At 48.7% G+C, this 12,764-nt stretch overlaps 1 protein-coding gene across 1 annotated transcript in view; it reads right to left on the minus strand.

The window, feature by feature from the left end:
* Positions 1-225: 225 nt before the first annotated feature.
* DAP (death associated protein) overlaps positions 226-12,764 on the minus strand; it is a 61,753-nt gene continuing 49,214 nt past the window's right edge. Inside the window, exons 3-4 of the mRNA XM_004320581.4 lie at positions 3,569-3,611; positions 226-2,125 (exon numbers count right to left, since the gene is read on the minus strand). Coding sequence (XP_004320629.1) covers positions 2,012-2,125; positions 3,569-3,611 — 157 coding nt within the window. The 3' untranslated portion in view covers positions 226-2,011. The remainder of the gene's footprint in view (positions 2,126-3,568; positions 3,612-12,764) is intronic.

Raw genomic sequence — 12,764 nt, forward strand, 5'->3', positions numbered from 1 at the left:
AGGAATGCGTTTTAATCCACTGCATGAAGCTTTTCCATTTTATGACATTTTAAAGTAGACGATTAGACTCAAGGTGCCTGCTGTCCAATAGTTTGGCTTTGTGTCTGGGAAACAGTTTGTGAAAATACCGCTCATTTTTGCACGTTCGTATTTCTATTGAAACCATCTGGCAACCCCAGTAAAATGAGAAGGAAAAGTCTCTGAGATGTAAGAGAAAACAAACCATGAGAAGAAATGCAGGCGCTTTATTATAATCGTTATTCTTCTTGAGGTTAACCATTGATAAACTCATTCAGAAGAACATTTTGCTTTCAGTGATCTACAGATACATGCCAGATGTAGCTAAAAGGACAAGAAGAATGCACCTTGGGAAACAGCATGGCAGTCCTGGCTGCCACACTAAAAAGTATCAGGGGTGCGTCTTCATTTCTGCAGCAGGGGGTGCAGTGGTCCACAGACTGACCTAGTGCTGCCTGCTCTCAGCATCCTTCTGAGATGCCGGCTCCAGGAGACGGCTGGGAGGAGGCTGCCCGCCCTGTCTGCATCTCTAAAAGCCAGCCTCAGTTTTTAGCAACATCTCAGCGATTAAGAAGTATGAGAGGTGACTACACGGTGCCTTGAGGGTGAGACCCCGGCTGCCGCAAGTCAGTGAGATGGGAAACCAAATGTTGCGGGCCAGCTTTTTCCTTAGGGACAGGTGAGAGCTGGGTCTGCTAGGTCTGTGTCACCTTTCCCAGTCACGGATGTGGAGCTGGAAAGGGCATCAGAAAGGCTGTGGTGTGCCCACTGCTGACCCCGCGGCAAACACCACGCTGGCAAGCGCGCCAGCTGGGCTGCACCCTCTCCCAAAGCATCTGCTCCGGGAGATTTGAACATCTGAGTAAACGAGCCCATTGGCTTTTCAGAAAAGCAGAGCACCCAATAGCCATCAGCCAGCGAGCAGTCTAAGGCAGCTCTGGGTAGGAAACCCGGGCAGAAAGCGTAGGATAACTTGAGAGGCCCAAGTGAACACGGGCCCAGGTACCTGTGCCCTTGGGCAGAGGGAGTTCCTGATACTTCGACTGATGGACAAACAGGCTTTTCTAGCTCAAATGGCACGTGGTAGTTCTACTCTGCCCTAGGGAGACAAAGGGCAGGTTCTCGTCTCGTCTTCCCACGTGGTCAGTGCTTTTGCTCTAGTGTTCCAGAATTAGCTAGGCATCTACTCCTCCACCTGGTCAGTGATCACTCCCAGAGCTCAAGAGCAGCTCGAGAGGTGATCACTGAAAAAATGAAGGTTTGCCTTGATTTCGCGGCAAGCCTGTCTGGATGGTGGGGCAATGCAGGACTTGGGACCCACACTGAGAGACCTCATTCTGGAAGTATTCCCTCTGGGCAAATTTTTCAGCAAGATGACCCCTGGAATGAAAGAGCCCTTTCAAAGCTGTAAGCTTTTCCCTGGTTTCCCTGGGAGTGCTTGGTGACGCCCTGTGCTGGGATCCCTCGTCACACAAAGGAGAGAAATGCAGTGAGGCTGTTGCCTGTTGCAAAAGTCTCCCCTGCTCAGTTTTTCTGTAATTAACGCTCTCATCTCTTTCTCTCCCCACTAGGTATTAAGACTTTATTGTCCTCTTACCGAAAAGCATGAAATGACTGAGTTTTCCCCTGACCCGATCTAACCCTCCCAAATTTGTGCCCACTTGTTTTTAAGTCCAGGGCAATTGATAAACCGGAACTGAAGCTAAACTCTGAACGATTCCATTTCACTCAAGTCTTAGCAAGTTCTGCTAATGGCACTTGCAGCGCCACAGTGATTCGCAGACAACACCTGCCAGGACTCCCTGGAAACAAGCCTTGGGGTCTGATTCTAGCTTTAGATATGGAAATTCAAGGCAAAGGAAGGGGCGCTTGGCTCTGTCTTAAATTTCCCAATGGAGCAGTGTCTTGAAGAAAATACCAGTTCTCTTTGCTGGGGAAATACCAAGTGTCGGGGAACTGAGGCCCGGCTGGTGAGGGCGCTGGGTCCTCGCCATCACTTGCGAGGCTGCTGGATGTGCTGTGTCCTCGGGGAAGAGTGCTTGTCCATGGAGGCGTGGGGCTTCTGGTGGGCCACCTGGGCTGCCGCCGGGGGGAAGTCCTTGTCGCCCTGGCGGGAGACACAGAAAGCACTGGCTCATCAACCGTGAACAGCTGAGCGAGTACGTGAAGCGAGACGCAAAGCCAGCATCTCCTGGCTTCCCTCTGGGGACGGGGCGGGTGGGTGATGGAGTGGGGAACCTGCCGGCAGGTAGCAGCCTGTCTCCTGGGACTGCTGGGGCTCCTGAAGCTCTCTGGAGAGCCCAAGCAGGCACCCAGGCCCGTGTCCCTTCCAGAAGGTGAGAAAGCTCGCTGTCTCTGCCGCCACGCCATGGAATCAGGTACCGTATGTGTGACTCACTCAGAACTAAGCTGGGTGTTGGATGGCTTTCTTCTGCTAGAACAGTTCTTGTGATTTTTTTTGAATTGAGGGGCAAGACAGAACCAAATCCGGGGTCTTAAATTCAGATTTGCTGCCACAGCTGCGAGCTGGGCCTGGAGTGCTCGTTGGGAAGGAAACACACAGGGCAGGGCTGGAAGCTGTGAGATAAGCCAGGTTCAACCAGCCGAGTCTCAGAGAAGGTACACGGCTGTTTTTCAGGCAGGAATTGCCTTCATGTGCGTTTGTGACAGGGGCTGGGGTCCAGCCCACCCCGGGCAGGACAGAGCCATGGTGGCTGAGCTGTGGGGTGACCTCAGATTTGTGCGGGCATTTAATTTCCTCGCATGTAGTAGATGTGCCCTCCGTCTGTCCCAGGTCCCTGGATGGCTGTGCTGAGCCGTCCCCAACAGTGGCATTTTCTTTACACATCATATGCTAAGGGCTCGAATGGGCTGTGAGCCGCAGATCAATGGATGGAATTAGTGCACCGTCCCCCAAATGGGGGCTTGCTGGGGGGAGGTCTGCGGTTACAAAACCGTTAGGTCTCACAAGAAGAGGGGGCTCTTGAAAGGCAAAGAGAGTGACCCAAACCCATCAGTTTGGTTCAGAGGGTGGCAACTATCTTCTGTAATGGGCCAGATAGTAAATATCTTAGGCTTTTCAGGTCATAGTCTCTGCACTCTGCCAGTGCAGCACGAGAGGACCATAGATGATACACATCCATGAACAGCAAGGCTGTGCGCCACTAAAACTTTATCCATGGACACAGGAATTTAAAGTCCGTGTACCTTTCACGTCACGCCATACAGTTCTTATTTCAAATTTTCAACCATTTAAAAGTAAAAACAGTCTCAGCTCACAGATCACCCTGAAACCCTTTGCCGACCCTGGTTGAGCCTAAAGAGAACGGAGACGGGCGAGGACAGAGGGGAGGCAGCTGCACCAGCTCAGGCTCCGCGTCACCACCGTCCCATCTGCCCCTGACGGGCGCATGCGCAGAAGCATGCTCTATGGACAGGGGGCGATTGATTAAGTGACCTCCGGACCGGGGTGGACAAGTGAGGTTGAATAAGGACAGGAGGAGTCAGGACATCGCAGGCCAAAGCCCCGATGGGATGAAAGGGCTCTTACCCGGGCGATGACACCAGAGATGAACACGGTCGGTCTGGGTGGACTGGAAGACAAGAAGGAAAACACATTGACCATCACGACTCGCAACAGAGGCACACGCAGGTGACGCGAATGTGGAGACTGGTTTCAGGGCCGTGTGACAAACAAGGACCCTCGGGAGGGCGCGGGAAGCGGGAGGCACACCTCTTCCCGTTATTTCATCACATGGACCCGCTGGCTGCTGCACTTGGGACACTTGCGGGTCCTCCTCCTGCGGAGGCTGACCTCAGGCAGAGCGGAGAACGATCATAGCAGACAGTGGGCGCGTCACCAAAGAGCCCTCTTTCGGTTTTTGGTTAATCCTTAAACTGTAACTGTGGGCAAGCGCAGTAGTTTTGGTCTCAAGAGATATGGACCTGGGCACTCCCCGGAGCAGGGCAGGAGCAGGGTCATGCTGGATAAATGGGAGACTCCAACCAGGGAGCTTCCTGTCCTATGGACTGAGGGGCTACCCTTTCAGAGTCCTCGCAGAGTCCACGGCTTCCGGAAGCTTCTAACGGGTGAGATCCCAGAGCCGATGCAAAGCTCCTGGCCCCTACAGGACCCCAAGTATTAAAAACATTTGGTCCTTTGTATATATGTACCACATCTTCTTTATCCAATCCTCCACTGATGGACATTTAGGTTGCCTCTACATCCTGGCTATTGTAAATAGTACTGCAGTGAACATTGGGGTGCATGTGTCTTTTTGAATTATGGTTTTCTCCATATATATATATATATATATATATATATATACACACACACACACAATGGAATATTACTCAGCCATAAAAAAGAATGAAATAATGCCGTTTGCAGCAGCATGGAGGGACTTGGAGATTGTCATACTGAGTGAAGTCAGAGAAAGACAAATATCACATGATTTCACTTATATGTGGAATCTAAAAAAAGGGTACAAATGAACTTATCTACAAAATAGAAATAGAGTCACAGATGTAGAAAATAAACTTATGGTTAGAAGCAGGTAAGGGGAGCTAGGGATAAATTGGGAGATTGGGATTGACATATACACACTACTATATATAAAATAGATAACTAATAAGGACCTACTATATAGCACAGGGAACTCTACTCAATACTCTGTAATGACCTACATGGGAAAAGAATCTAAAAAAGAGCGGGTATATGTATATGTAAAATTGATTCACTTTGCTGTACACCTGAAACAAACACAACATTGTAAATCAACTATAATCCAATATAAATTTTTTAAAAAAGTAAGGTCCTTGTGAAGCTCTTGCCATTTCTTAACCTCTTTCATGGTACTAAGCTGGCCCACCCTGTCACCAATACCGAGGGGACGGAATATAGGACCAAAGCAATACATGTTCATCGTTGAAAAGCAACAAGCCAAGCACGTTAAAACCACTTGTAGTTCTACCACCTGGAGATAACCACTGTTAACACGTGGGATGTGCTTCCAGCCTTTCTTTCTATGGATAGACAGATGCACTTGTTTTCTTCTTAAATTTCCATTTTTCTTACCAAAAGAATCACCTTGTTCTGTAGTCTGCTTTCTGCACTTAGTATCTGCCGAGCTTACTTCTATGGTATTATAGACTCTTCTATGCCTTTAAAAAAATAACTGCATGTGTCGTAGCTTAAAAGCATCAGAACACAGTTCCAGGTAGTACATAGGTGTGCACACCTCTGAAATGCCTCAGTCAGAGGTAGGGGGACGCGGGAGCTGTAGATGAATGCAAGGCCGGCCAGTGGGGAAAGTGAGATGCTTCCAGAAGTGGCCAGTTTTGCTTAAGGCTGGTCTTGTGGGCAGGCAGAGCGGAATCCATCCCTGATTTGCCCAGCCCGCCTTCCACCAGCTCTGCTGTTCCACCCTGCCGCAGGGGTCCTTGTTTTAGCTTTCTTTTGCTGCAGGCAAAAGTCTCAGGATTCAGAAAGTTCACTGTTTACATCCCAAAGAGTTTAACAAAAACACCCCAAATTCCCCCAAGTAATTTCTGTTACTCCATGAGACTAAGAAACTTCAAGTCTTACTAAGCAGCACAGAAATGTTCCCTATATGACGCTGGTTTTGTTTTATTTAGCTTTTGTGGTGTGGTGAACTGGGTTGGGTTTTTTTTTTTCCTTTTATTACAGATATGATTTGGCTGTGGAATCAATAGTCAGCCAGGGATGAACAAGTTTGGCTCAAGTGTTAAGTCCCTGATGTAGTACGTTTGGATTTGTTTGGAATCCAAGGAATCTTGCTTTGACTCGTCCAAATCACCCACAGGCTGTCTCCAGGGATTTCACGGCCAAGGGTTTCGCATCTGAAGCTTGAGAACCATGCTCTAGATTCTAATATTGTAAAGGAACCAAGAAACGGCATTCCACAGCATTTCCACCCATTTAGATTCCCGCCAGCAATGCACAGGGTTCAGTTTCTCCACACGCTCACAGCTTATTATTTTCTGGGGTTTTTTTGGGTAGTAGCCATTCTAATGGGTGTGAAGTGGTATCTCACTGGGATTAAATTTAGCAACTAATTTTAAGAGTAAGCTTTTTGCAGCAAGGAATAATAAATATCAATCTGTATTGATCCTTCAAGGTCTTTAGGACATAATCCCCCCCCCGCCCCCCCCGCCCCGCCCCCCCCCCGCCCCCCCCCCCACCCCCCGCCCCGCGGCAACAAAGTTCTCTCTCCTCTAAAAAACTGAAAAGGCCATAATTGACCATAAGGACATATGGCAGCTGCCTGTGAAAAGATGACAGAAGCCTGGCCTCTCGTGCCATACTTACGCGCGGTATCTGTTTTCACACAGCTCTTTGTCAGAGTGTGCGATGCTGGCTTTCATCAGGCTTGGCCAAAGAGCCCCAGGCTCAATGCCTTTTCCATCTACAATTAATAGCATCTCAAATTGGTAAACAATTGTCCATTACATTTATGTAGTAAAAACACTTTCTAAACTCTTTGAGACATGGTAGCTTAAATTCACAAACCCCAGTAAAGAGTCTGCTCTCGAAGCTGTGTTTGCAAAAACACACATATTTTAAATTCCATTAGGGTTCCACGCGAAGCATATCCTACGTTTCCAAGATTCTATAAACTGTGATAGCGGCTTTGAGGATTTATTTAATCTGATGAAAATCATTCTGACAGATGTTGTTTTGAAGAAGCAACAGTACTTTCTCGCAGGAAACAGAGACAGAGAAAAATATCATTCCTGTCCTCCCCACATCCTCAGGCCTTTCCAGTTTTTGAAAACCATATTTATTTAAATTTAAAGAAACTGAGAACCTGATGCAATTAGTGGGGATTAGAGCACCGGGAACCCTCCTACACATCAACAGAAACTGCAACTTCACCACACCTGGCCTGTGCACACGCCAAATGTTTGATGCACGTAGGTTTCCGGTATTCACCTGTCAAGGACCACATCAAATTCTTAACGGGGTCGTTTGTCCTTAACAAAAGTTTCCTATTCTTTATTTTATAAATTTCCTTGATGAATAAGGTTTATGCCTTATTGACATTCTCAGAAAAGGCAGAAGGCAGGACAAAATGCCAGAAATGCTTAGTGAATGCATGACCCTGTGGAAAGCAGACGCCTTTAGGACTGAGTTTTCACGGTCTCATCTTTAAATGAAAGTCCCCAGGGCTAAGAAAACTGAGTTCATATCTTAAAAACTCTGCTGAACTCTAAAACAGTGAATACGGAAATAAATTTCAATATATTTTATTTCACTCATATCCAAAACACCACGTAGAAAAATAATTGAGATCCCATTCTTTTTTCTGTCCTAAGGCTTCACAACCTGGGCTGTCAGTGCAGGCCCTGGGCGATGCGGACGTTTTCTGTCCAGCCCTGAGAGGTGTGAATCCACTGGCTCGTGAGTTGGGGCTGGAAGGGGCCTAGTGGTGACCTCGTCCAGCTTCCCGCCCATGTGGAGCACGGCCACAGCCTTTGTGCCTTTGTGCCTCTGCAGACGAGGAGCTCGTGGCCCTCTGGGTGTCCTCATGGTGACACGGTCTCTGGCTCCCTGCCCTTCGCCCAGTGGCCCCAACCCAAGTCCACGACCTCCTCCGTGGGACAGGCCCCGCATGTTTGAGGAAGGTTAGCAGGGCTCTTTCCCAGACTCACGGGCTTGACTGCAAATTCCTTCACGACCTCAGGCCCCTCCCCGCCTCCATTCTGCTGAGGCTTCTAGGGTTTTGCCCGAGACTGCAGTGGACACACTGAAGATAAGCTCCTCTGGCAGCCCAGCCTTCTGCAGGACACCCCTGTGCCTGGCCCAGGCACATAGAGGCTACCCTTCTCGGGGACTACAGAGAGAAGTTCAGCCTGGGGAAGCGATTCTGGGCGCCCTGAAGAGAATCAAAATGCTGACCGTCTTCCCTGGATTGCTGTTGATAAGCAACGTGGTCAGAGTGACTAGTGCCCGCTCCCTACGCTGGCCCACTTTCCCAGCTAGTGATATGGAGTCATTTCCCTTCTTTCCTGGAACTCCAGGGCGTTAAGCCCTTAGAAATCCTTTTTAAGGGGGGATTCCACCCTCAGAAAAGTGCAGGGCTCCTTCTTCATCTAATAACAGGCTTCCATGAAGTGGGACGGTCGGGTGTGGGTAGGATTTCTGCTTGGCTGGTCAGCCTATGCCTTCCCAAGCATGCTGACAAGGACTGGGGTCGCTGAGTTGCCATGCAGGAGTGTTTTGGGATCGGGGCGTGCACACACACACACACACACACACACACACACACAGAGTAATCAGTAAGACCGAGAAACCAGGCAAGTCACTAATCCCATTGCAAGTAGTCAAAAGGGCAGCAAAGGCATTGCCAAGAGTTCTATTTCACAGAATCCTTTTCATGTTAGCAGTTTTGATCTGGGTTCAAGGCAGTCCACCAAGTCATCCTCTGCAAATGCTTTCTCCTCTTCATGTAAATACGCTCTGAAAGAATCATAGCTTTTAATGAGTTGTTTGTTCTCTATTTTCTCTACAGGATGGGAATGATCTTAGACGGTAACAGCTACTACTTATTGATTACTTATCGTGGGCCAGGCACTGAGTTAAGGGCTTTACACAGAATTGTGATATCTAACCTTTCAACCCTACAAAGTAGAAACTGTTATCTGCATTTTACAGATGAGGGAACAGTAAATCAGAGAGATTCAGTAACTCGCCGGACAGTTGCACAGTAGAGAAGTGCTCCAAGCCAGACTTGGAACGAGGGCAGCCCAGGGCATTAGCCTGATGCCCTCATTTTAGGGCTGAGAAGTGGGTCACGGAGCAGCCTCTATTTTCAGGTTCTGCCTTCTATACACGATTTAGAGATGCAGATTTTTACAGTAAGTAATCTAAATGCAATCAGAGGATCCCTTACTCAAGCAGGCAGTACAAGGTATTCAAATCTGCCTAAGCATTTACTTTCTGACTTGATAATGGATTTTTTTTCCTTGAAAACTATCATTTATGTCTGTAGCACTCAACTAGGGTACAGAGTGCTTCCACATAAATTATTAATGCAACTGGTTCTCTTCAGCAGGTGTTATCCCAATTTTATGGGTGGCTGGAGGAGGCTGAACCTTGTTCGTGGTCCCAGAGGCAGAGCCTGGAGGATGCGGGTCTGGAGCTCTCAGCTTCGTGTTCTTTGTTGGGTCACGGGTCCCACCATCACCCACATCTCAGCTCGCGAGCTTCAGGAACAAAGCCCAGTGAAGGTTTCAAACTATCTGTCAAGTCAAGATGCAGTCGACACAGTCTAAGAAGGAGGCCCAGAGGAAAGATGGCAGGTGGACGCCAGCTGAGTGTGGGTTCTGATGTCAGACCATCCTGGCTCTGCCAGTGACTGGCTGGTAGGCTGGCATTTGACCTTCTGAGGCTCAGTTTCTTCATCTGTAAAACGGGAGGCAGTGGACCCTCCCTCGCCAGGTGACTCTACGTACACGTGCTCCCAGGCACATCGCAAGCACTCAGCAAATGGTAGGTGTCGGGATGAGGATGACACATCTCTAGCCCCTCCTTATGTCTCCACTGCTAATTCACAACTGGATCAGTTCTGCCTCACCTTCAGATCCCCTAGCCGTGCAGAATAGCCCTGCTTATCTGGGACAGAAAAGCTCCCAAGGAAGCAAAAGGAGGGTCTGGGATACACAAAACAGATGTCACCAAACCATGGACTTGAAGAAAAACTCTCCGGGCCCTCGATCTATTTGAGCCCTATTTTGACCTGATGGGAATGGCCTGGGCTTGGTGGTTAGTTTCCCAGCCCACTGAAGACAGGCAGAAAGCCTGAAAGTGATGAGGCCACTCGAGCTCACAGCGAGGCTGCTGCCCTGCGGTGAGAGGCTCCGTCCAGACCACTAGTCCTCCCCCACCCACAGCTCCCGGTCTCAGCACAGGAAGCAAGCACGGAAGGAAGCTGGTGGGGACACTGGCAGTGGTGGTGGGAGCACGGCGCCATCCAGGCTACATCAGGACCTGGGAGCGGTCATCACGTGACGCTCCCTCCCTTCCCGGTGAGAAAGCACACGAGCGCTCAGAAAGGGATTTTCCCCCGAGAATCTCCCTAAAAGTCAAAGCCACCTGGTGAGTCAGGAAGCACACTGTTCTCATGAACACTCAAGCCCAGAAAGCTGCGTCAGGATTTCAATTTCATTTTCTGACAAGCAGCTAACACACTGGGGGCGGGGCGGGGGAGGTACTTCGTAGAGGGGAGTCTGGGCGGAGCCTGAGAAGGCGGAGATCCGTGTGTGTGAGTGTGCACACGCATGTGTAATGGGAAGGACATGATGCCACAGCACAGTGAGCTGAAGGAAGGGGCACAGTTTAATCTGCTGCTGTCAGCAGAGCGAATGGGGTCTAAGGCCCCTCTTCTCTTAGTGATGGAGGTGGGCTGGTCTGGGTCCTGCTCCCATGACAGATTCCTGGGAAAAGGCACCTCTTTGGTGACCCTCCTCATGAAAGGACAGAGCCTCGAGGTGATCTAGAAGCAGATTCCGCAGCTATATTTGGACTTTAATACCTATGGCTTTGTGTTTTCATAGAGTTTACGGAAAAATATATTCCCACCAGGGGTGATTTTAAATACATTTCCTAGTAAATAGAAGGAAAACGAAATCCTTCCTAGCCACTGTAGTTCTTGAAATATCTTTCTGCCTTGGTGTTCATTTATCTGGGTTATTAATTTTCTGGACACCAAAATAATAATTAGCATGGCTGGTGACCAGAGGGGACCCTCTCACTTGACTGCATCCATACATTTCTTCGTGTGTCGTTCTTCAAAGCGTGACAGTCAAGGTTGTCTCCCGCCTTCCACCTGATTTTAGGAGCTTCGAGAACTCCCACAAGATGGCACTGCCGGTCCTCTTAGCTGGTGGCTCTTGGGCCAGCAGGGCCTTGGCTGGCTCAGCCAGGACCAGGGTAACAGGGAGCTGGGGGTCCGCGGTGGGCAGGGGCTACTGGCACCTTAGGACAAGTGTGTTCCCTTCTCCCTAAGGGTTAGGTCATTGTGCAGGGAGCCTCACTAAAGGGAAATGAAACACGACTCAAGGGCTTTAGGCGAAATGCTAAATCTAGAGAAAATAATCAGGGACCCAATTCCTTGTAGGATTGGGCATGCGGAGTTTGTAATATCTTTTTAAAGGGCACGAGCAAAGGTGCTCTTCTGGGGGACAATGTCTGAGCTCGTGTTTCCATCTTTGTTTCAACGAGAAGGCCAAGGTTCGGCATCGGCTGTGGTGCCTCTAGTTCCCTGACTCAGGCCTGCTGATCCCAGGATGCCATGACTCTGGGACAAAGCCCAAACCCAGCCTGTGCCTCTGACTCTGTCCTAGAGATGTGTGCGGTCCGGTCTCCAGGTGGGAGGATGCTCTTCTTTGGGATTCTAAAAAGCCTGCTCTCCAGATGACACTCCACCCACAGATGCTTGGCTGACTGTCGATCCAGATGCCAACACTTCACCACCTGCTTGTTTCGAGAAGGCGGCCACCCCAAGTACTGAGTGTGTAGGGCGAGGATGGCCTATGTGTAAACGACGTGTCCCACAGACACACAAGGTACAGTGACAGCTACCTTACCAGGGCCCGGGAAGCCCCATCTTCCCTCTAGACACGTATTTCCAGAAAGGCACTCTAAGTTTCATACCAATGCCCTTTACACACAAGACCGTCTCATCGTGTGACCTATGGCTTTCCCTCCTCTGTCTTCCCTCTGCTCTTACCTTATTCTCTCTCCTGTGCTGGATGCAAAGAAGATAAGATAAATACAGTCATGATTCTAATCGTTAGCTTGCATCTTATGGATTTCATACAGGGGGGCCTTTCTGGACCAGTATGTGTGTCTGCATTCATTACAATACAGAGTGGTCACCGTATCTGATGAGAGAAACCCGGCCAGGCCTCCCGACAGTGCGGGGGTGAGCTGAGCATCTGTTTGGAAATTCACCGCATTCTGCCCCTGTCTCTACAGAGCTCAGGGGGGACTCAGCACCACAGAGGAAAGCTGTGAAATGCAGCGTTTGAGGACTGGGCTTTGGAGACAGATGGCTCCCGGTTCAAATCTTACTTCAGATGAGTAGGCTCCTTGGGCCTCAATGTCCATCTGTGAAATGGGAACAATCCCTATTTTATGGAACAGTTGTGAGTTCAAATGAAATAATGCAGATAAACTGTGCTTAGAACAGCATACTGCCTCCACTGGCAAAATCAGCTCCTTACAACAGGGACATGCTCTGGGCATAACCGGAGAATACTTTGTGTAACTATCAGATAATCTGGGTAACTATCACACATATGTATTAAACGTTCTAATGCTATGTCATTTCAGTAAGTAGCACTTACACTTTAAACCATCCCATCTTTGATTCTGAATACATCTGTTTCAGTGTCATTCTTCTGAATTCCAATATAGGGAAGTACCAGTGAATAGTTAATGCTGACTAGACAGGTGCTAAAAACCAGGGTATTTATTGTCTATAGCTTAAAATCAGATCTTGTCGGCTGTCTTCAGGGTCAAGGTCATGTTTTATAATGGTACGATTTGGGGGAGGACAGTATCCATGGTTCACAGTACAAAGTATGTACTTTCTAGAGGACAGCTATTATGGCTTTAACAAAAGGGAAATGATCGTGTAAGCAAGATGTGTAAAAGTAAAACGACTGTTAATAGAATTCCTGTTAGAAAGAAGTACATGCTGATATTAAATAAAATACAG

The sequence above is a fragment of the Tursiops truncatus genome, chromosome 3, assembly GCF_011762595.2.
Source record: "Tursiops truncatus isolate mTurTru1 chromosome 3, mTurTru1.mat.Y, whole genome shotgun sequence".
NCBI classification, from domain to species: Eukaryota; Metazoa; Chordata; class Mammalia; order Artiodactyla; family Delphinidae; genus Tursiops; species Tursiops truncatus.